At 41.2% G+C, this 23,457-nt stretch overlaps 2 protein-coding genes across 3 annotated transcripts in view; both read left to right on the top strand.

Annotated features, from left to right (window-relative positions):
- Window positions 1-9,885, top strand: part of tln2a (talin 2a) — a 107,107-nt gene extending 97,222 nt beyond the window's left edge. The window contains exons 54-58 of the mRNA XM_061745075.1: window positions 454-578; window positions 4,040-4,228; window positions 4,310-4,492; window positions 6,568-6,693; window positions 7,094-9,885. Of these exons, the coding sequence (XP_061601059.1) occupies window positions 454-578; window positions 4,040-4,228; window positions 4,310-4,492; window positions 6,568-6,693; window positions 7,094-7,222 (752 nt within the window). The 3' untranslated portion in view covers window positions 7,223-9,885. The remainder of the gene's footprint in view (window positions 1-453; window positions 579-4,039; window positions 4,229-4,309; window positions 4,493-6,567; window positions 6,694-7,093) is intronic.
- Window positions 9,886-16,518: 6,633 nt separating this feature from the next.
- tpma (alpha-tropomyosin) lies at window positions 16,519-23,041 on the top strand. Of its 2 annotated transcripts, XM_061744931.1 has the most exons (10): window positions 16,519-16,740; window positions 17,071-17,196; window positions 20,042-20,175; window positions 21,070-21,187; window positions 21,305-21,375; window positions 21,478-21,553; window positions 21,648-21,710; window positions 21,844-21,913; window positions 22,429-22,507; window positions 22,820-23,041. In XM_061744931.1, the coding sequence occupies exons 1-10, from the start codon at window positions 16,627-16,629 to the stop codon at window positions 22,821-22,823; spliced, it is 855 nt and encodes a 284-aa protein (XP_061600915.1). In that variant the 5' UTR covers window positions 16,519-16,626; the 3' UTR covers window positions 22,824-23,041. The 2 variants fall into 2 exon arrangements, with proteins under 2 accessions (XP_061600915.1, XP_061600923.1); XM_061744939.1 differs by lacking the exon at window positions 22,820-23,041 and having other exon boundaries at window positions 22,429-22,511.
- Window positions 23,042-23,457: the final 416 nt, after the last annotated feature.

Genomic DNA, 23,457 nt, shown 5'->3' with positions numbered 1-23,457 from the left:
GAAAAACACCTTTCTGAATTCCCATCGATAAAACTGATACTTTTAACAAACTTGTAGTTATTTTCCTGTCCCCTTCCTCTTGCCACAGATGGAGGTAAGTTGGCTTTTGACTGGATTCATCAGTTGACTGCTGTCTCTCAGCACTACTATTGATTTACTTTATCCCATCAAATCCAGCTGCTGTCAGTTTTGTACACATGGTCGGCTCCATCCGTCACTCTTTTTGTTTTTATTTTTTAATATCATCTCATTTCAAATAAATCTTTCTATTTTCAGCCAGTTTTCTCCCTTTGCTGTGCATGAGATGAGGGGATTCATGTCATTGTGCTTTGCTGTCTCCAGTGCTGTGGTTTTCTTTGATCGCTGTTTGAGGCATGCTCTGCTGACACACGTCCGTCCAGTAATATTGAAAGTGACATGTGCAGCTCATAAGTCTGGCCATCTGTGTCCCAGGTTCTGAGTGGGTGGACCCGGAGGATCCCACAGTGATTGCAGAGACCGAGCTGCTCGGAGCTGCGGCGTCCATCGAAGCCGCAGCTAAGAAGCTGGAGCAACTCAAACCCAGGGCCAAACCTAAGGTGGGTGTCGATATGATGCGTGACTCTGATGGATAACTGAGGGGAAGGACGCAGGAAAGACGAGGCGTTTTTTCCAATATGAGATTTTGCAGCATTAATGTACAGCTTAAATATGATGTAATGCTTATTAAGTCTTGTGTTTGTTTTAGAGTAAAGCCTGCTAACTACAGGTATCACAGATGTGGTGGAATTCATTTATATTCAGTTTTGAAATGCACTGGAGAAGTGTGACGTTAAAGTACATAGATTTTAGCTTTAATTCTATAAAAGTTATGAGAACATTATCTTGTAGGACTCTGTGTTGTACATCTGAGTTAGTCCATCTCTCAGCATCCACTTGCATCCACATCAGCCCAAACAGACACCCAGATGTCAGCTTGCTCCTCCAGTTCCTTAGGGAGGATACTGAAGGTCTCCTGGGCCTCCTCCTGGCTGGACATACTCAAAAGGAGATTAAAAACACAAAGGAAGTGTCCACAAGGCATCCTAACTAGATTTCCGAACCACCACAACTGACTGAACTTCTCTTTCTGAGCATCAGGCTGCTTGCATTACCAAAATCATTCTTTCAATCACTTCCCACAAGAGTAGGAAACGAGGTTGAGAGTAAGAACGCAGATCCTTGCTTTGTGGCTCAAAACTCTCCACCACAACGGACAAGTTCATGGTACACACAAATGAAAACGGATCAGCCTGTCCCGGTCCATTCCTCCATCGCTCGTGAACAACACCTGGAGATTCTTGAACTCCTCTACACTCCTGAGGAGAAGAGGGTAGGAAGCCCTTTTCTGGCTGAGCACCATGGCCTCGGGTTTGAAGGTGCTAATTGTCGTCCCTGCTGCTTCACACTTGCCCGTGACCCGCTCCAGCTTGATGCCAACTGGACCCCATAATCTGCAAAAAAGCAGAGACAGCGTCCTGAGGCCTCCGAACCAGACTCATTTAAGATAAGATAAGATAAGATAAGAGTCCTTTATTGCTCCCTCAATGCGGAAAGTCACGTGTTAGCAGCAGTATACTTAACATACACACACACACACACGCGCATGCGGGGAATGGGGTAAAAACAAAATATGGACAGTATATACATTGCAGTGGAGATAAAAAGATAAAAAATATAAGATATAAGAATAGTGCAAAGGAAAGAAAAACAGTGCAAAAAAGCAGGTAGAATGAGTGTGAGGTAGACAGGTATTGCGTGGATATTGCACATATGATTATTGCACATGTTATTATTGTTGTCCGTTAGCTACTGAGAGCAGTCCTGGTTATAGAGTCTGATGGCAGCGGGGAGGAAGGACCTGCGATGCCTCTCAGTGACACATCGCGGGTGACGAAGCCGGTCACTGATGGAGCTCTCCAGGGCTCTGACAGTCTCCTGAAGGGGATGTAGTTGTACCTAGAAATTCTGTCCATGAAAGTTTATGAGCAGAATCAATGACAAAGGGCAGCCTTTCTCGCCCCGGGTTCCCACCACAGCAGTCACTGACGACCTATGTGTTTTACTTATGTTGTTGAGGCAGCAGACCAGTGCTTACAGCCCCGTAAGCACTGGTCTGCTGCCTCAACCACATAAGTACAGCGCATGGTTCCTTCTGAATTAATGGGATCCCCTTTGGAGACTCCAAGAAGGCTGGATACTCAAAATGAGCATGACCCAAGGGGACAAGGAAACTACCCTTTCATCTGCCAGGGAAGAACTTTACAAATACCAAGCCAGGGGGCTAATATATCACCATGGATAACTGTAGAGTGGAGCAGTGTCCCACCCCCATCACAGATATTGGTTCTGGAGCCCACGCTGTGCTTTCAGATGAACACGCCCTACATAAAGTCAATACTTCACGCACAAGCTCAGGCTCCTTCCCCACCAAAGAGCCAGTTTGGAAAATGGAAGGATTAGAGCTCAGAGTGCCATGCCTTCGGCCAATCGTGCAGCTCGTATTGCCCCTCCTGCAGGCGGTGGGCCCACAGAAGGGGGAACCCCCATATGGTTTGTTCAGGCTGAGCCCGACCAGACTCTCTGCCACCCTGCCCCTTCATCAGGCCCGGCTGCAGGGTGGTGCCCGGATTATCTGTGTCTGGACGTGGGATAATATGAGGTTACTGAATCACCCCTAGCGACACCCGTATCCATGGAGGAGTTGGACGTGGGAGAAGCCACTAGGGGCGTCTGTATTAGACTTCATCACTCCTAGGACCATTCACACACACACACACACCCCTGAGGATTTAAGAAAGGCCACCGCATTGGTGAAAAATGTGTATCAACATATTACTACACCTTAAGTTATCATAGTTTTAGGCTGTTCAGGCTGCACTGTGACGAAAACCCCCAAAATATTCTACAAAAATCTCCTTTGCTGAAAATCCTTGAATTCAGATTCAGAAAACTTTATTTATCCCCGAGGGGCAATTGCAAGACAACTGAGCAGCAAGACGTTGAAAAAATCAAATACAATAAGATATAAAATAGAATAAAATGAACAGATAAATAAATGGGGCATGTCTCGTTATGTACAAAAAAAATATAAGAATGTCAAAAAAAAAAAGAATGTAAAAAAAAAAAAAAAAATGAAGCATATCTTTATTCAGTAATCAAAGCCTTTTTAGCATCTGTTCAGTTTACATTCATTCATTGTTGTCATGGGCTACTGTACCAATTTAACTTAATAAATATAACATGTTTTTATCAAACTAATAAAAGAGCTGCTTTGTTTTATGTCCTTTTAACAGCCTAATTTCTTGATTTTAAACTTCATGTCTTCAAAACATTTGTGTTTTTGAACAGTTACCTGGATTGTCATGTCTGGAGACGTCTTATTGTTGCCGTGTAAAGCTCAGATAAACCCTGCATCCACAACATCTCCCCAGCCACATCCCAGTCTCCATAACCCCCTGTTTACTGTCCCCTCCCCCTCCCCCTCCTCCCTCGTCTCCCCATCTCATCCGTCCATCTGTGCTGGTTCTAGCTTGAAGTCTGTCCCCCGTCTAGTGTGTGTGGTCGTGGCTCCCCCTCAGCTCCCCCGCCTCCCTCCTCCCCCCGCCTGCCCTCACCACCGGAGGCCTCTCTGCAGGGCTCTGTCTGATATGTTTGATATATTAGGTTGTTATTCAGTCCCAACTATATATCAAACATATTCCTACAGTGTCCCGCTCTGTCTACAGACTTGTTTTGTGAGTGTGTTTGCGTGCGTGTGTGTGTTTTTAAACAGGCAGTTTTGTTTCCTCTCCAGCTCTATGTACTGTAGCTCCTCACCAGCTGTTGTTGATAATGTTGCATCTGGCTGGGTGAAGCTTTACGTTTCCCTTTGCAATGAATCCACCGACTGAAAGTGATTTACCAATTGATAAATGCGGGGGTTGTTCTTATGTATTGACATCTGGATAAGTTGAAGTTAGTTTTTTGAATTTGTTTTAGGTAGTGATCCCACTTGACTGTCTGCTCTTCTTCCCTTCAGCAAGCAGACGAGACGCTGAACTTTGAAGAACAGATTCTGGAGGCAGCCAAGTCCATCGCTGCAGCCACCAGCGCTCTGGTCAAATCAGCGTCAGCCGCGCAGAGAGAGCTGGTCGCTCAGGGGAAAGTGGGCGCCATCCCTGCCAATGCCGTGGATGATGGACAGTGGTCTCAGGGCCTCATCTCAGCCGTGAGTATCAGAGTCGGGGGTTGTTTTTGTCTCGGTTACAGTCCAATTTTCAATTTTTCTCCCAAATTGACTCTTTAACAGGCACGTATGGTGGCGGCAGCGACGAGCAACCTGTGTGAGGCAGCCAACGCCTCGGTCCAAGGCCACGCCAGCGAGGAGAAGCTCATCTCCTCGGCCAAGCAGGTGGCGGCCTCCACCGCCCAGCTGCTGGTCGCCTGCAAGGTGAAGGCGGACCAGGACTCCGAGGCCATGAGGAGGCTGCAGGCATGTGCAACACTCTTTATTTGGGTTGTTGAACAACTAAACTTGTTAAGTTCAACAGTTTATTCTTTTTGAAACGTTTACATCTCAAGTGTTTTTGTTCTTTTGGGAAATCCAAACACAGGCTGGCCATAAACATGTCACAATATTGTCTTGGTGCACGTTTAGCTTTGATTACAACGCACTTTCCTTTCATTAGGGTTGTGCAATTTTCACAGCTATTATTTCTGTCAAGAGTTGAGTTTATTTGTGTCTGGGATCTTTTGCTGATGAGGGAAGAGTTGGTCCACTCTGTGAAGTCTAGTCCAGCACATTTCTAAGATTTTCAAATAAGCTGAGGTCTGAACACTGTGGGAGCCAATCCATGTGTGAAAATAGTTTCATGCTCCCTCAATCACGGTTCCACAAAAAGAGTTTCAAATATTTCCATTGTCACCTTAGAATATGCTTGTGCCATCGGGGAAGTAAAACATTGTGTTGATTAGAAAAATGGGGTCATTTATTAAATCCGAATAATCTGATGATCTTAGATTTTGTGGCACATGCTGTTACTAAACCTATACCTGTTCAGCTGAAGTGATCACAATACTCCCCCCACAGGCCTGCAGGGTACGCAATACACTTTATCGGTGCATCAGTTCTCATCCTTATGCATCCATCACCAGGAACAGAGTAAATGTGGACGACTCAGACATTTTTCTTTCCTCCAGATCCAAATCTTTAGCCTATTAAAGTTTTTTTTTTTCTCAATTTTAATAGTTGTTTATTCACATTGTGCATGTGTAAATTTACTCCATCAAAGATGGTTAATCTTTATTTTGACCAGACACTGTATTATAGCCATTGGAACCTTTTTTAGATTGTTATATCTAATTTCACAAGGAACAGAACAGAAAGAACAGTTTAAATTACAATTTGGAAATTGTAATACAAAAATGAACGCAAGCATCCAAGACTCAAGGCCCGATAGCGTCTGGACCTGCAACCCTCCGTCTTTTTAGCTGCCTTATCACCTGACTCTTAGAGACGGGTGAATGCTGATCCAGGGTTGGTTATTGGGGAAGCGCTTCACTTTCCTCCAGGGGATGGTGTTCTCCACACAGAGGCTAATGTAGTCTGCTACAGATAGAGCCATGGCATAAATGCCATCTCCCCAAAGCTGATGCAGCGCATATCTGTCCCTGCAAAGTTTCAACATCCTACGACCTCCTCCTCCTGCTTGATTTCCACTAGTGGAGGAGTTGATTGTTTAAATGTTGGGAAGGTAGCAGAGAAAAAGAGGCATGGTTGAAATGAACTAAGATAGCCATAAATGCACTGGTGTGGTGTGTTGGTGCTGATGATGTCACAGGCATCAGCAGGAGCTGATAGTGGCGTATGTGCCACTATCAAAATAACACCTGAGCTTTTTTCAGTGGATACATTTACAGTACACAGTTCAGCACTGTAATTATGTCTCCTTTACTCATGCTGTTCTGCTTGCAATATTTGCTTTTCCCATATTGTTTTTGAGCCATTAAGAGGACTGTTTTATTCAAGAATATGCTCCTGTAGCCACATCTGAAACTCATAAGTGTGCATTAATGGTAATCCTGCTCCGAGTTATTTCCCCCCCTTTTTTTTTTTTGATGGTTGCTCTTCGTAAGAGGTGTTAAAAGGTGTCAAACGTACCAGTGGAAATCTTAAAGCAGCATGGCGAACAAACCAGCAGATATACTGTAAATCTTCAAAAAATCAAGGGGTTTTCCAAGGATTAAAAGAGAATTAAAAGCTCGAAAAAATCTAAGAAAAATAGGTTACACAATATGTTAAGAACTACTGCACACAAGCTGCCACAATTGAGGAGTAGACAAGACCATCAAAGTAATACTACAAAGGCTTGTTTCCAGTTTGTTCTGCTATTATACAACTATTTCTAAGTTTTTACAGATGCCTTACTCAATATGTATTGTATTCAAATAAAAGTGCACCTTCAATTATAGGAGCAGTTTCGCTGTTTTGATGGTACTTTTGCTGTCGGTACTTCTTTCCTCTTCAGTGTCCGTCATCATTCTCAGCTGATCTCTTGTCCCCCGTAGATGGCTGGAAACGCCGTGAAGAAAGCGTCAGATAACCTGGTGCGTGCGGCCCAGAAAGCAGCTTTCGACAAAGCGGATGAAGACAACGTGGTGGTCAAGACGAAGTTCGTGGGTGGAATAGCGCAGGTAGTACTTTCAAAACGTTTCTATCATCAGTGTTTGTGTTGGTCATTACAGGCACGTTGTCTGAGCTGGTGACAATAACTTTGAGGTCACAATGTGAGAATAGGAGCTTGAACTGTGATATCTGCAATGTTATTGCTGAGTAACATTATTGATAGGTGGCCCACCGACACTTAATCCTAAGGATATTACCTTGTAAAAAAAGAAAATGGGGCTATTCCTCACTGGAGCAAACTGCTGGAAAATATACACACAAAAAAACTAAAACTTCGAGTAGTTGAGAGACGGCACATTTTATATTTTGCTAATATCTGTAGCATGTATCACTTTTGATTTTGTGTTGTTATATTGGCCAATAAACATACCAAGCTTTTTTTTGACGGCCTTTATTCTCTCCGTGTAGATTATTGCAGCGCAGGAAGAAATGCTGCGGAAGGAGAGAGAGCTGGAAGAAGCCAGAAAGAAGCTGGCTCAGATCAGGCAGCAACAGTACAAGTTCCTGCCCAGCGAACTACGAGAGGATGGCAACTAATCACTGCGGCATGTATTTAAACGGGTGTGAAGAGTGCATCTGTATTTGCGTGCAACATTTGTGTTCTTCTAATGGCACGCCTGGACAGGTATGTGACTGATTTTCACAGAGCGGTGACGTCCAGGTCTGCAGTGAACACCGCTGACTTATTGGTATGGAAAAATCTTAAAGTCAATCACTACGAATTTTAAAATACTACTGCGTGGGACTGACTACTTCCTAAAAGCAACAAAAAGATTGTGGTGAACCGACATGATTTTCTCTCATTTCCTCATGTATAGCTTAACTACTTAAACCATTGTAAACCAAAATGTGACATGCCTCGGACAAACGACACGGCTCACACGCTCTCGTTTGCCCTTGAGCTAAACTTTGATTTCTTTTAACAGTTTGCAGCTTAAGCATACAAACTTTAAAATGAAGAACTGATTGTATTGCTTTTCATGTCATATTGCTGTACAACTGCAACGTCAATCTGAAAGCAAAAAAAAAAACAACAAACATTTGAACTCTGTGTGAATGTTGGCCTTTATGCTCCTTTTTGCACCTTAATGTCTGTGAGGAATCATGTAAATCACTGTAGCATGTTTTGACTTTTACTCTCCATCCATTACCCCGAATATGAAGGAAGGATTTTTACCTATTGGTGCTTTTTCTTTTCTTTTTTTTTTTTTTTTGGATCATGCATTTCAATAATGGACAGTTATTTTTTGCTTTTGCTGAAAGTTACAAATCAAAGTTCCCTCCTCTCTTCATGCAAAATACCTTCAGATGCAAAAACATCTCAGTATACATGTCAGGTCCACCCACTTACCACGGTACCATGTGAATGCATTTCTACAGAGGATAACATGTAACCATATAGCCAATGTTTGATTACTTCTTAGTATTTTTAACAGATAAGGGGTCCTTTTCAGGTTCAGAAATCATCTCGATTCTCACAATGCTACAACTAGCAGAGGCTTGTGTAGCTTCCAGAGAAGCCATCCTCAAACTTGTTTTTGTTTTTTAATTCCTCATTTTAGATATTGAAACCCATATACTGTACACACGTTTGATCATGATGCAATACGAAGGATGGTGCTTTAGGGGGCAGCATTGGTTTCCTTTACGCCATGCAAACAGTAATAATGTGGGGGATGATCTTGTTATAAATGATTATTTTTGGCTCCCACATTGTGTGAATTAAGAATAAATGTAAAGCATACTGCTGATCTCTAGAATTAGCTGAATGCCATGTAGTGCCACCATTGCATGTGGTTGCTAATATCAGTAGGTGAACTAAGATCAGTACATTGATATTTGTGTCTCCCACTGTTAGAGTGAATAAGTATCTTTTCTAGCAATACTCTTCACTGCCAGCGATCCTTTTTGGTCAATTCAGCTTCGGTAGTTTAAATTCATGAAGTGTCAGTGTTCAAAAATTCAGAAAGAACTTGGCAGTAAGCTAACTCTGACCAACGTGTGACAGTTTGAGTACTGTTGAAAGTGAAGTGACTGTAAAGCTGCAGTTGAGCCGTCTCCTTTTCTGGGTAGTCTGTGCGACTTTACTGAATATGCTACTTGCTGCAACGGTAAAACAATTTGTTTACCTTTTTCTTTTTTTAATTGTAATACATTTTGTCTCCTTTTGTCTTACTACACGTTCTGTTACAATATCAAACTAAAGTGAATTGTTGAGAGTAGGTTCTGCTGTGAAAATGCATGGCTTTGTGCTCCAGGTGCAGAGTTAATCAGACCTCTATGTAAGTACAATATACTACAGCACATAGCTGAAGACAGAATGTCACTTTTTTGTTTCTTTTGTGTTTTTTTTTTTTTTTTTTTTTTTTTTTAGAGTTGGGTCTGGGTTCAGAGGTGTTTTCTGTATAAGTGTTGGATGGAGGGAGGCGGGGAGCATCCACTGCTTATCAGTTAAGTCTGTAGTGTCAGTGCCTTAGTTTGTAGTCCATATGTCAGCCCTGCTTGAGCGACAGCTTCATGCCATTGGTCACCAGAAAGTACTGAACAAGCGATTGTTGTTTAGGAATGTTAGGTTCATGTCTGTGGGCATTTTTAACATTTGTTGTCCCATTTGTAACAGACTGTTCCTCCAAGTGCTGAAACAGCTGCACTCCCTTTATCTCTCATCTCCACATGCGAAGCCTTTTGGGGATAACAGAGGGACTGTCTGCCAGTCAAAAAAAATATAAGAAGAAAAAAAAAAAAGTTGCAGTTTACAATGTGCTCTCAGTGTGTACACTGTATATGTATATTACATATGGACACATTTTTGTACTGCTTTCTGCGGGCATGTACAGTACCACAGTGCTTCTAAACTACATGGACGGGAGATTTGAGTCAGTCACCAGATCTGTTGTGCGTTACCAAGTCTGCCATTTTATGGCCGGGCTTTCTTGTCCTTGTGGTTTGAAATTCTATGAAAGTAACATGTGATAGGAACAATATGATATACCTGTCACCATTAAGATGTTGTGATGCATTTTAATGCTGTGAAATAATTGAAGTGTTATGTATGTTCCCTCCTCCCTTAACAGAAATGAAATTAGGAAGACGCTACATTGAATATGAGTGATAACTGACATTATGAAAGATATTTATCTGGCTTCAATAAAACTATTTTTTGTATTCACTTAAAATAAAGCATTTCAATGTAATTAAAATCCTTGAGTGGCCTTTTTGTTTTTATTAAAGCACAGACAAAATGTGTGTTTTACTATGATGTGGTTATGGTCTGCATTCTTCTTTTCAGCGACAGACATTTACCTCCCAATCTTAAGACGTGAGAGCAAGTTAAAAGAAAAGCATTTTGAGGGGGGAATGCAGGTCCTTGAGACTAGACGGGTGAGGCCATCCTGCTTGTTGGAACCACTCAATGCAACAGTGAGCATCTGTTGCTTGAAAATTACTGCTGCATGGGAAGAAATGCAAAACCATTGTCACTCAAAGCAATTTACACTTCCACAAATGTAACCTAAGCCTCCATTACACACGTGGGAGGTCGTATCCCAACTTGGAACAGAAATAAGGCTGAGCTGTCAGCACATTAGCTTTGTCCTCAGATGAGTCTGTTTTAGCTCGCGTTGAGACAAACCTACTGTTTAGTGTCAAAGGTGAACTTATTTGATGGTATAGAGATGTATCAGCGCCCAGGACATGATGCTCATGTCTATGTAGTCATTTTGGAGTGACGTATACTTTCGAAAAATTGGCATTTTTTGTCCTAGAAAGTCTGATTATTTCATCAGGACAATGCCAGATTTAATTCTGCAAAACTGGCAGCAGTACAAGTTCATTAATAGAGTGCTCGACTAGTCTGCCTGCAATCCAGATGTGTTTCCTATTGAAGAATAATCACATCAGCCACTGACTGGTGGGCAACTATTTTATCTAGATTTAAGAAAAACAGAAGTTTTACGAAAATAATTTGCTCACTTTCTGTAAACAAGTTAAAAGGAATAAGGAGACACATTTGCAAATATGCTTGTGTCCCAACTTTTTAGTGTTAGAGCTATCGCATTCGAGATTTGTTTATATTTCCTCAATATGAAGTTGGTCAATAAAGAATATTTTCATTGTACTCGTCTGTTTATTAAAGGCTCAAGTATTATTCAAATGACGGATTATGAAACTTTATATTTTCTGGAATCATATTTGCATAACTATTTCAATATGTTTTGTAGTTTTCATTAAATTCAGGACTTGTATGGCGTCCAATACTAATACATTCTGTTTTAATTTGTATGTTCATCAGCATTAATAATCAGGATGTTTTGGCTGCGCAAGGTTAGAGTTTAGTACATCCAAGCACATGTTCAGTTGACTTGGTTTAGTGCTCAGCTTGAATTAAGTCTCTTATAAGCTGAAATATCTTCAGCCACATTGCGAATTAAACCGCCACAAAGGGCAGTGAGGTCGTGTCCTCAGGATAAAACTCCAAACGGTAATCACTGCATGCTTATTCTGGTCGCCTACCTCTAAACTGTTTACAGGTCAGTCTGCAAGATGAATTATAAAGTAAATAGTATAAATATTTTAAGTTGAACTTGCATTGGTTATGTTGGTGTTTTTTTTTTCTTTAACAAAATGTATGTTTGCATCAAAGTTTTAAAAATGTTTTGAAAAATCACATTACCGTAAATGTTTGCTTTCCAGTTTTCCTAACTGTACTGTTGCAGTAACTGCTAAAAACACATTTTGGTTTCAACTCTCAATGCACTGGTACCTGTGAATAACATTGTTAATCTCACTGTATCCTGGATATATGCAGGGCTGCACATAATTATTTTGGTCTGGTGCTCAGAGGAGCCCCTGGATATGTGACTTGGGCCTCCAAAAACGCGGTGACCCGTCTCGCCGGATCGATAAAAGAGGGATGCAGGAATAAGTTATAGGCAAAACGATATTTATTCACTTATAAAGATGAATGGCTCAATATAGTCTTTTACAAAGTTAATTTATTTCAATAATTCAACTAGAATATGGTGTAAAAGTTAATTTATTTCAATAATCCAACTAGAATATGGTGTAAAAGTTAACTTATTTCAATAATTCAACTAGAATATGGTGTAAAAGTTAATTTATTTCAATAATTCAACTAGAATATGGTGTAAAAGTTAATCTATTTCAATAATTCAACTTAAAAGGTGAAACTAATATATTACCTATTCTTATTACATGCAAAGCAAGATATGTTGAACCTTTATTTGTTATAATTTTGATGATGGAATTGTTTATTGATTTCATAAAATATTCTCTAATTTATTTTTTATTTGGGGTTTTCATAAACTGTGAGACATAATCAGAGCAGCGGCTTGCTGCTGCAGGTAACTGCTGCACGCAGTGACGGACGCTGGCTGATTTATGGTTCCGCGTTGCATCAACGCAGAGCTTACGGGGTAGGATACGCGGGACCGCGAACGTACGGTGCGCGTCGCCGCGTAACAACATCATGCAGCCACTTCTCGGCGAAGACACGTTTTCTGTTTCTATCCACGGGTAGTGGTTTAGTTTGGCGTCTCTTTGTAGTTGGTGGTGGTGGAACGCCAAAATAATTACTTAATGGCGCTTGCTTCTTGGACATTTTGACGAGACGTGACGGGGTTTGTTCAGTAAAGCTTATCCTTAACTCTCTTCCTCACCGCTGCAACGAGTATGGGAGGGGGAGTAAGGACGCGCTGTGATTGGCCAGTACTAACTTTGAGTGGCGGTTCTGGGGAAAAGCTCTCGCAATAGATTTTTTAATATTAGTATTCTGGTCTGGCCACAACCAATAATATGAGCCCCAGCTGTTGGTACGCAAAAGCGCTTCGCAGCACTAGATTGACAGCGCATTGAGGATTTTGACGGCGCATGCGCTCTGGCGGCCCACTTATGTGCAGCCCTGGATATATGACACTTGCCACTGTACCCCCTGTAGTAACGGCACGCTCCTACCGTAGCGGCTTCCTGCAAAAGAAAGACCACGACAGCTGGTAAAGAAGGGCTCAAAGAGCAAAACAAAGTCTGTGGTGTCCATTTGGCCTCCAAAGTCCCTTCACTCCAATGTGCTGGCATTTGTGGGATGCAAGACCAATCAGCAACGACCCCAAAACCCATGGGATCCAAATGGTTGATTGCTTATATCTCAGCAGCAGAGATTTCAGAAGACGCCCTGATGTTCATTTGTCCATGTCCTGACTAGTCAGAGCTGTTACTGGAGCTCAATATTAGACGGGTGGTAATAATGTTGTATCTGATGGGTTTGCTCTTTGTGATTTATAGTTGACTTTTAAACATTTGAAACTTATTTTGTTAAGTGAAATTAGAAGCAAATAAAATAGGACAATTTTATTTATTTTTTCACACCAATAGATGTTCTAACAAGAGAGGTGAGTTCTGGCAAGTGTACAAAGTCCCTTTAAGTGTCAAGACGGTATGTCTGAGTCAGCACTATACTCTAAGCTATATTGAGTCCAGGCTATGAACTGAGACACATGCTAAATTTGTCACGCACTAAAATTTCAGGAGGCAATGTAAATTACAGTTGCTCAGCTGCCTCCACACTGCTTTCAAACCTGTCATCAATTTCCCTATATTTTCCCATCAGCTAAGCTTTCCATGCCACCATTTAAGCTTGGAGTGAAAGAAAACTTTGGCATCATTGTTGATTTCAGTTGCAACAAAAGGATCTGTTTTACAGACTTGGCAGCGGAGAAGACAACAAAAGCCACTGCTAATACGATAACGGCGTTGAATTTAATGTGGGCTAACAGCTGATGGAAGACAGCTCATCCATTATTATTATGTCCTAAATCTGATTATGATGGAAGTTGGAAAGATGATACTGTTACTGATGACGACAGCACGCTACATGGCAACACCAGAGGGATCATCCACTTTTCTGAACTGGTGGCACCACAAACAACAAAAACAAAATGTGTTTTCTCTGCTGATTTGACACACAATTGTTCCCTTTTACTCGTTTTACTTCTTGAGTAAAAAGACCAGAGTCGGATCAGGTTTTTACTGTCATACTGTAGGTGCTCCACTGATGGAAAATTGGGCTCATACTCTATTTGGCAAGCACTGTGTACAGCATCTACACACACAAATAGTTTCATATTATCTTTAAACGTCATTACGGTGAAGTTGATCTTGGTTAAGTTGATTCACCTCACTTCAAGTTTGACTCTGGAGATCTTGGCAGAACACCACTGATACTCCTCCCTGATATTTTTAATTACTGACGAGGAAGTGAGAAATTCCAGTCTCGGCATTAAATCTTCTCCACGATCACCAGCTGGAGTTACTTTGGCCTGGGAACGGACGTCTCAACAGATTTACAATGAAGTGCTTAAATACCACTGATGTGACTTAACTGTTATAAGAAGTTATAATAAGTAAACATAATTAAGAAAACTGAGAGAGAAGTTGGGAAAAAACCCAAAAGCAAAAGATTTGTCAAGACAGGCTCCTAACAATAAATCAGAAAGGCTTTAATGGCCATAAATAATCAAGCCTGCTAATGAAATGAAAGGGGCATTCAAGCTTTTGGGAAGAATAAGGATGGTTTCAATTATTTCACATGTCTTACATGATTGACAATATACATATGTCATGTCAGGCAGTAATAGGGACCTCTTTAAACTACCGGAGTCAAATTCCTTGTTGGACAATGTTCGAACCTGGCCAATAAAGATGATTCTGATTCTGATTCTGATTCTTTTTCACATTTGTGTTTATTTTTTCTGTATAAACCAACACAAAGGCTTTATAAAAATGTGACATATTATGTTAATAATGACTAACTAATCGAAAGAGAGCATACATGATACAGCAGGTTAAATCAAAATATCCCCAGTGTTATCATTAAAAGAGTTTTCAGCCCCCCAAATCAAACATCTGGCCTCATCAGAGAAAGTGATTGACTGCTGGACAGGTACGATGTGAGGATGTCTCCATTTATCCTGGGTGTGAGAGTGACACTGACTGCTCCAAGGGACTCTGATCTCTGGATATGACCGGCATGTCGGGCTGGCCGTTCCACAAAACACATGGCTAAGTGATAACACAGTGACAGCTGACTGGCTTAAATAAAAGCCCTGCGGGAACGTCGTCAGACCAGACCACCAAAGAAATAAAATACAGCAGTGAGAAATATAGAAGGTAAGTAAAAGTTAAAAGAGTAATTTAACTTTTTTTTCTCCAGATTTTCTAAAATCTTTTCTCCTGCGAAGCTGATAGGCATGTGTTTACTAATTGTTCGGTTAAGATGTACCCCCCCCACCACAGAAAACAAAAACAAGATAAAACACTGAAGGTAAATTGTTGTTGACATGAGTTGTGATTTTGGTGAAAAAGTCACTGGGCCTCATTTCTGGGAGGCCGTTGACAGAGTCCAACAGGTGCTGGTCCAAGCAGTGACGTCCAAAAATATGCACTCGACATAATACGACACGAGCAAAGTTTGAGGGGTAACAGTGTGGAAGATGGACGACAGCTCCTTGGAGAGACTGACAAAGTCAGCGTGACTATTTGATGAGATGATAAAATGAGATGTACTTTATTGATCCCAGGATTGAGAAATTACTGGGCAGCATCACAACATACAAGGAACAGACAGTGACAAGCTCAAAATAAAATTTAAACATATGAAAAAGGTATACCATCTAAAAATGTATATACATATGTATATAATTTACATTAAGTATAAGTGTACATCAGAGATTAAGAGCAATTACTGTTACTACAATAAAGACGGTATTGTTTAGAGCAGTAACACTGACTCAAGTGAGCAGACTATTCAGTCAATTGTTCATTGCAGATATCCTTACTCGTTGACCTTTATTTCCTTCTTCTGGTCCAAATTTCCTGCCGTTGCACCAAAAACCTACTACCAGTACTGTGACTGCGAGTGGTGTGTTATTGCTCAGCCATCCATCATTCCTGCAGCTTGTGCAGCAGCTCTGGCTGCCACTGGCCCTGGGAACTATCAGCAGTGCAGTGAGAGAGGGAAGCCGTTGAAATGCCAAAGCTTCTGCATATTCCACTACACGTATCAATGTAACCACTGTGGCCCGTCCCGGGACAGAGCTCTCCAGCATGTATAAGCCCCCAGAGGAGTTGGACAGGGTTGATGATATATTCCTACAAAGAGCCAAGCTACTGTATCTGATTGCTGCTGGGACGTTGAGCTATGTTGTGAGTGATTTCTCTTAAAGTGATCCCTCCAAGACAAGGCTGCCATACTGTATAATATGAGATGTCTCAAAGGAGAAAACACTTTCACAGGGGATTATTCAATGAGTTATATTTGTTTTGTGTGAATAGCTTCAATGCATGAAATGCTATTACAATTTATTCTGTGCTGATCTTTGAAAGAAATATCTGGTACAGCTAAATACCATTAAAATTAATAAACTGTAAAAATGACATACAATTTCATAGTGAAGCGATGGCTGTTTGGTTTTCGCTCACATGAAGGTTATGTTTCATCTCCCTGGGGGATAAATGGGTCAGTATCTGCATATTTCTCCCAAATGGTTCCATCTCAGAGGCTACTGCTCCACTCTCCACTTCCAGGGAGAGTGATGGAAATAGGGGTGGACGTCCTACTATAAGGGAGGAGTGTCTTTCTGACGCTGGTACCCCTAGTATAGTCATAGAGGTGGTCAAATGTCTTGTGAGGGCGAATCATTGAAGCAATTCAGGAAAAAAAACAGGCCGCGCCTTGGCAAACAGCTGCCGTTGTTTCCAAAAAAGTAGTGGGTATCCAGTATCTGCCCCTCCAACGTACATATTTGACTCCCAGACGGGGCGAGCTCGCACTCCGGCTTGGCGTTCAGTGTGGTTCAGACGCTCCAGTCATTTACGGTACATTCACTTTCTCTTGTTTGTGCGGAGACCTCAGACAATAACCAGCCATGGACGCCATCAAGAAGAAGATGCAGATGCTCAAGCTCGACAAGGAAAATGCCATGGACAGAGCTGAGCAGGCCGAGTCAGACAAGAAAGGATCTGAGGACAGAAGTAAACAGGTCGGCATTCAGTGGGACTCCCACTCCTGCGCTTTTACGCACATGTGCCGGGTTCCCGGTGCGCTTGGCACGTTGCATGCTCTCTCTGTGTAGCCTACTGCGGCTTTATGATAGGATTACATTTAGTTTTCAAATTAATATCTGTTTGCCCTTTTTCCATATGCATAAAGCTGAAAAGGGATGTTTTACGTCGCTTTAAAGTTACATGTTTATCATTTACAATAACGACGTTTAGGCGAATCTATATACCTATTCCATTAAGATTTGTGCCTGAGTCCATTTTAAAGTTTAGATTAGGTTAATTAAATCTTTTTTTTTTCTGTGCACTAGCTTGAGGATGACCTGGTAACACTCCAGAAGAAGCTGAAGTCAACTGAGGATGAGTTGGACAAGTACTCCGAGGCCCTAAAGGATGCCCAGGAGAAACTCGAGCTTGCTGAGAAGAAAGCCACAGATGTAAGTGGCTATGGCGGAAATTCAACATGGACACCTTCTCTGCTAATATTTGATACACCTCACAGGCCTCCATAAAAAAAAAATCAATATAAGAAGCCTCCATACAGACCAAACCAACTGCAGATTGCATAGGATGAGTAGGGTTGCAGTTAAATTTAGCACTTGGGCTGTATATGGTAAGGTCACAGCTCACAAGTGTACAAGTACATTGCACGCTCACTTGTGTGAATCTTAGGGCCAGTGTCCAGTTTCAGTCGGATGTTTTACAGGGACATTTTGGCCTGAAAAACATTTGACAGATTTGTGGTCCTATAGTGGTATCAGTTGGCACTCTGCAGTTCTGCTCAACCTGGATGAAATGACCAGTTAATTGACTGTAAGTAATGTAAGGCCAATTAGACCCAACTGAAGGTGTAACGTGACCCACAACGTCAACGGTGACAAACAGTAACATACAGCAACTTATTTAGTTCTCATCTCTGGAATTAACTATCACTGACTGACTAATTGATTGATTGACAAACTAAAGACAAATCAAGATGTAACCTCAAATACCTGATTAGGACACGATGAAGTTCGTTTAAAGTAAATTAACGATTAGTTAATTGAAGAACTCAATTAAGCATAGTTTTTAAAGAGCATTAGATTATTTGTTTCCTTGGCAATTGGAGGAAAGATAAACAATGTACAATTAGCACGCTTATCATAAATAAAAATGAAGATATGTTGTTATTTTATAAATTACACTTAATGCATAATTGAAATAAACTTGTTGCAGAAGGCTAGCATAGTCATAATATGGGTAGTATTATTAAGAATAGGATAAAATAGAATAGAATAGAATAGAATAGAATAGAATAGAATAGAAGAATAGAATATTTTATTGTATAAGAAACAATAGTGCAAACAATAAGAAATATAAGAATATAAGAAATATAAATATTATAAAAAATATACAAAAGGTTTGAATAGTGAAGACCTGAGATTCTATTTACAGATGATAGTATAATGTAGATAGATAGATAGTCTATTAATGTAGATAGATAGATACTTTATTAATAGATAGATAGATAGATAGATAGATAGATAGATAGATAGATAGATAGATAGATAGATAGATAGATAGATAGATAGATAGATAGATAGATAGATAGATAGATAGATAGATAGATAGATAGATAGATAGATACTGTATTAATGCAAAATTTAAATGTAAATAGTATTGACAGTATGATTAATCATAATAATATAATGAGTATTGATAGTGTAAAAGTATTGTACTATCGTATCATACTGTCAATACTATCTATCTATCTATCTATCTATCTATCTATCTATCTATCTATCTATCTATCTATCTATCTATCTATCTATCTATCTATCTATATATTGATATTGATAATGTAAAAGTATAGATAGTATCAATAGTATTGATCAGAGTAATTGATCCCTGACTGAGCCGGTGTGTGATGTTTGGTGATCTTGATCGGACTGGCCCAATTTCACAGTTAAGGGGTGCGCGTTAAATGACTCAACAATGGTGCAGGTGTAGATTCCAGAAAAAAGTACAAACAATAACATTAAATTGCATTTTGAACAAAAAAATATTGGGCCACAAAACTGCTTCAATACCTTTTATTTCTCTAATACGTGCCATTATTTGCGGGGTAAAGTGAGTTACTTCCTCCCGCGGTCGGTGGCACGGCCCAATCCCGGTGAGCGGCTGATTAAAGGCGCTGTGGGGGCAGGGATCAAACACGCGTGTGTTTGTCTGCACCGAGCCGACCCGAGACACACCAAACAAAACAAAGCCGAACCATGGCCGGTGGCAGCTCCCTGGAAGCCGTCAAGAAGAAGATCAAGTCTCTGCAGGAGCAGGCCGACGCGGCGGAGGACAAGGCATCTTTGCTGCAGCGAGACCTGCAGCAGGAGCGCAGCGCCAGGGAAGCCGTAAGCTGCTGCTCATCTAATTAAGCCCGGTTTATGGTTCTGCGTTAAACCGACGCAGAGGCTACGGCGTAGGGTACGCGGCGACGCGCAACGTACGCTGCGCGCCGCCGCGTACCCTACGCCGTAGGCTCTGCGTTGGTGGAACCATAAATAAGCCTTTATTAGCCCCCAGGATTTGATCTGGGCAAATCTGGTCAAAAAGCGTGGCGCCTGGGCCCCAACGAACCAATATTTAGAGTTAAATATGAGGTCGTTTTCAGAGGTTTTGGGGAAGGATGGATGGATGGGGCGACTAGGAAGACACCACCCTGAATATCCTCAATAAACAAGTAGACTAACGTCGGAGCAGCACCAGAAATCCTTTTGAGATCAAACAATCCCTAGTTGTGCCATCACAGTTTCAGAATAACGCGATTTATTTCACCTCCTTTAAAGCTGCATTTCATTGCTTAATTGAATTGTGGGCCAAGAAAAGCAAATCATTGAGACATGAAACGATGACAAGAAAAAAAGGGTGGGGACGGTGGAGAAAATGCATTTACCTTTTTTTTTTTAAATGCATTGCTGACAAATACCCAGTTGTTGGAGGTTGGAAAAATGGTTTAGTCCAGCACAGATTCTGCATTGCACTGTTTGGATGCTTCCTGAACAAGCTGCAGCCCTGTGGACAGCTCATACTTGAAGGGATAGTCATTAATTTTCTTTAAACCTTCATGCAAAACCTATTTCAGTATGCAATTGTATGCTTTGCGGACGATCTTGATTTTTTTGATCCTGCCTTTGTGGCCTTGTGCTCTCAGGCTGAGAGTGACACTTGTAGGGATAGTCATATGTGTCAGTATGTGATTGTCTGCTTGATTGTTGATCCTGCCTTTGTGGCCTTGTGCTCTCCCAGGCCGAGAGTGATGTGGCCTCCCTGAACAGACGTATCCAGCTGGTTGAGGAGGAGTTGGACCGTGCTCAGGAGCGTCTGGCCACAGCCCTGACCAAGCTGGAGGAGGCAGAGAAGGCTGCTGATGAGAGCGAGAGGTGGGCGTCACTACCATGCATTAAAATAAACAACTTTAGTGCCTTTTGTATATTTGGAATTGCACATTTTAAGGTATTTTTAGTTAGTTGTGGTCTCTAAATGGTCATTTGAGGCAAAAAAGCTGTAGGAACAAACTTTTTTTAAATGTGGGTATACAGAAGAATAATCCTTAATCACTAAGGTATTTAAGGGTTGGGTCCATGGATGTTGCAGAATTAGTCTTTCTTCAGTGGTCAAGGTGGCACTGAGGATATTAGTTCAGCTCAACTACTTTTACCCAAGTACCTGGCGGGGGGTGGAGGGTGATTCGGTGACTCAAGTATTTGAAAAATGATGCCAAAAGTGGCATTCATAACGACTCTGTGCTGCAACCAGTGGCTGGAAGAGGACTGTTTGCACACTTCCCCAATAGAAAAAGGTTAAAAAATAAAGTAGGTGGAATTGCCAAATATGGTTTTAAAGATATTTAATATAATGCCTTGAATAATTTACTCTTAATGGTGCAGAGTAACTCCAGATAAACTGTACTTATGGCCACCATATGTGTGTTTTTAAGATGTTGGATTATGCAGTCCTGCTGCTTCTCATTCCAGGGATTTTATTTTATTTGGTAGTTCATATATGCCTCCTTTCTGTCAGTAAGGACAGTGTATATCACTGCATGAAACCTATGTAGGCATGTTGGATGTATTTCATTGAATGAATGTTCATGTAGTACCCTTTATATTTCAACCACTCTGACCAAAATAATCTGGCAGTAGGAATCACAAGCTCTTCTTTGACCAAAACAAGGATTCCTGAGCTCTTGATGGAGACGCTGGGATCTTGTCACGCCAAAAAAAGTTGCCCAAGTAATATTTAGACTTACCCACTGTTGTGATCTACCTCCACAGAGGCATGAAAGTCATTGAGAACAGGGCGATGAAGGATGAGGAGAAAATGGAGCTGCAGGAGATCCAGCTGAAAGAGGCCAAACACATTGCTGAAGAGGCTGACCGCAAATACGAGGAGGCAAGTTTCTCAGCTGTTCTTATGCAGTTGATTCTTGGGAACAGCTGCCACCAGATTCCAAGTAGAATACAAGAACTCAGTTTTCAGTGAAGTAATGTGATGGATTCTTGCCTTCAGGTGGCCCGTAAACTGGTCATCATTGAGAGCGACTTGGAACGTACAGAGGAGCGTGCAGAGCTGTCGGAAGGGTAGCTTTTTTTTTTTTCTCCCTCCCTTCATCTGCAGTTGTTGAACTTGAAATAAAAGTACATTAATTTGGACTCTGCTTGTTCAACACGCTAATCCGACAGCAAATGCGCAGAGCTTGAGGAGGAGCTGAAAACGGTGCAGAACAACCTGAAGTCTCTGGAGGCTCAGGCAGAGAAGGTGGGATGGCCGATCAAAAATAAGTGGAAATTAAAAATTCAAACTCATGAAATTTGTTTTGACACTTGGAACTTGTCTTCATATGTAACCACAGTACTCGCAGAAGGAGGACAAGTATGAGGAGGAGATCAAGGTCCTCACAGACAAGCTGAAAGAGGTGAGTGAGATAGTTGCCATGAGTCAGCTGAGATTTTTTTTTTTAAAACTTGGAGCACTTTCCTGTTTTTGTGCTCTTTAATGTAAACCTCTTTACGGTGGTTGCTAATGTTTGACCACGTTGTTTCACTCAGGCTGAGACCCGTGCTGAGTTCGCAGAGAGATCAGTCGCCAAGCTTGAAAAGACCATTGATGACCTGGAGGGTATGAATCCTTTTAACTTGATTTGTAGTCTGAGTTTAGTTGCACTTTTCAATCACAAACTGATGGGATGTTTTTATTGAACACTGTAGTGTGGTTATACATTTGGCCAGCAGGATGAAATGAAATGGTGCTCAGGTACAATCTTAATGCGTCAGTCATCTACCTTGGTGGGAAGATGGAAGAAGAAAAAATAACTATCTATAATTGCCAGCTTGATGGCTGGCAACATTTCTCACCACGGTGCCGTTTGGCGTGCTGGTGCAGAGACTGTTCAAGGCCGGGTTGTCCTTAGCAGTCGTCACAGGGTCCTGGAGCATGTGAGGCATCTTCTCAGTGACTCCTCAGGAATCTCACACTATATTAGCAGCTGTTCATGCACCCTTCCTATTTGTGTCCTTTCCACCCTCCTCCTTTCTTTGTTTACCTTTTTGGCTTTCACCCTCTTACGTTATACTTTTTTTTTTTTCCCTTCCATTTTTCAAATCCTCCACTGCGACATAATTGCTACACAATAGACGAGCTGTATGCCCAGAAACTGAAGTACAAGGCCATCAGCGAGGAGCTGGACCACGCCCTCAACGACATGACATCCATGTAATTCTCTACATGCTTGAATCTGCTTGTGCTAGTGTCCAACACTTCTAACCACTGCAGCAGTAGCTCCCTCGTGTGGTGTGTTTGAATATGACTAACCCTAATTATGAAACAATTATTCATTAATCGTTTACTGTAGGTTAACTTTGCAACCAGACTAACACTGTTTGGATCTGTTGACTAGATTATTAGATTAGATGTTTGCTGTGGGTTTTTTTTTTTTTTCAATTTTCCCCTCATTTGTTTTAAATCATTCATCTTTTCCCTTTTGATTTCCAACCCTTCAATGCTTTTCCTTTTCTGTTTTCACAGCTAAACTTTTTCACCTTTCACTCCAGAAGCTGGTTGAGCATCATCATTTCTCTGCTGCGCAGCAGTCCACTGTTCTACTTTGTATTTCTTTACTCCCCTGCCAATACTGCACACTTGGACATCGCTGCCAGCACACTTCTCTTTTATTTGCCATTTCTCTCAAACTTTTGAGCCATATTGCTTTCTGTAAAATAAACATTCTTCCATCTGTCAGCCCTTCAACTTTTTCTTGCAATGTTTCATTTCATTTCCATTTGTCCTATCATTTTTGTCTTCTGTGTCTTTAATTTATTTTGAGTAGCTTTTGAATAAAATCTGTAGCTCCTCTCCCTCTTTCGGGTTTTTCTTTTCTTTTTTTTTTTAAATTAGTTTTTCAAATGTTATGGTAAGTCACAATTGTCATAAGTTGCCCAGTTTGTGTTGGCATAATCAATTGTGCTACCATTTCAGTGTAACTCATCAGTATCTCTAGGAATTTACTGCCCTAAACATCTGTTATCTTTGGGTTTTAGGCCCCCCCCTTTTGATAAATGGTGAACTTAGTTTTGGAGTAAATGCAGTCGAGCAGCTGCAGCAAATGTCTAGTCCTCAACACTCATTGAGTTGCAGATGTAAAATAGAGAATATGTAACCAAACA

This window comes from Cololabis saira, chromosome 2 (assembly GCF_033807715.1).
Source record: "Cololabis saira isolate AMF1-May2022 chromosome 2, fColSai1.1, whole genome shotgun sequence".
Classification (NCBI taxonomy): Eukaryota; Metazoa; Chordata; class Actinopteri; order Beloniformes; family Belonidae; genus Cololabis; species Cololabis saira.
This window is presented reverse-complemented; position numbering and strand designations above follow the sequence as displayed.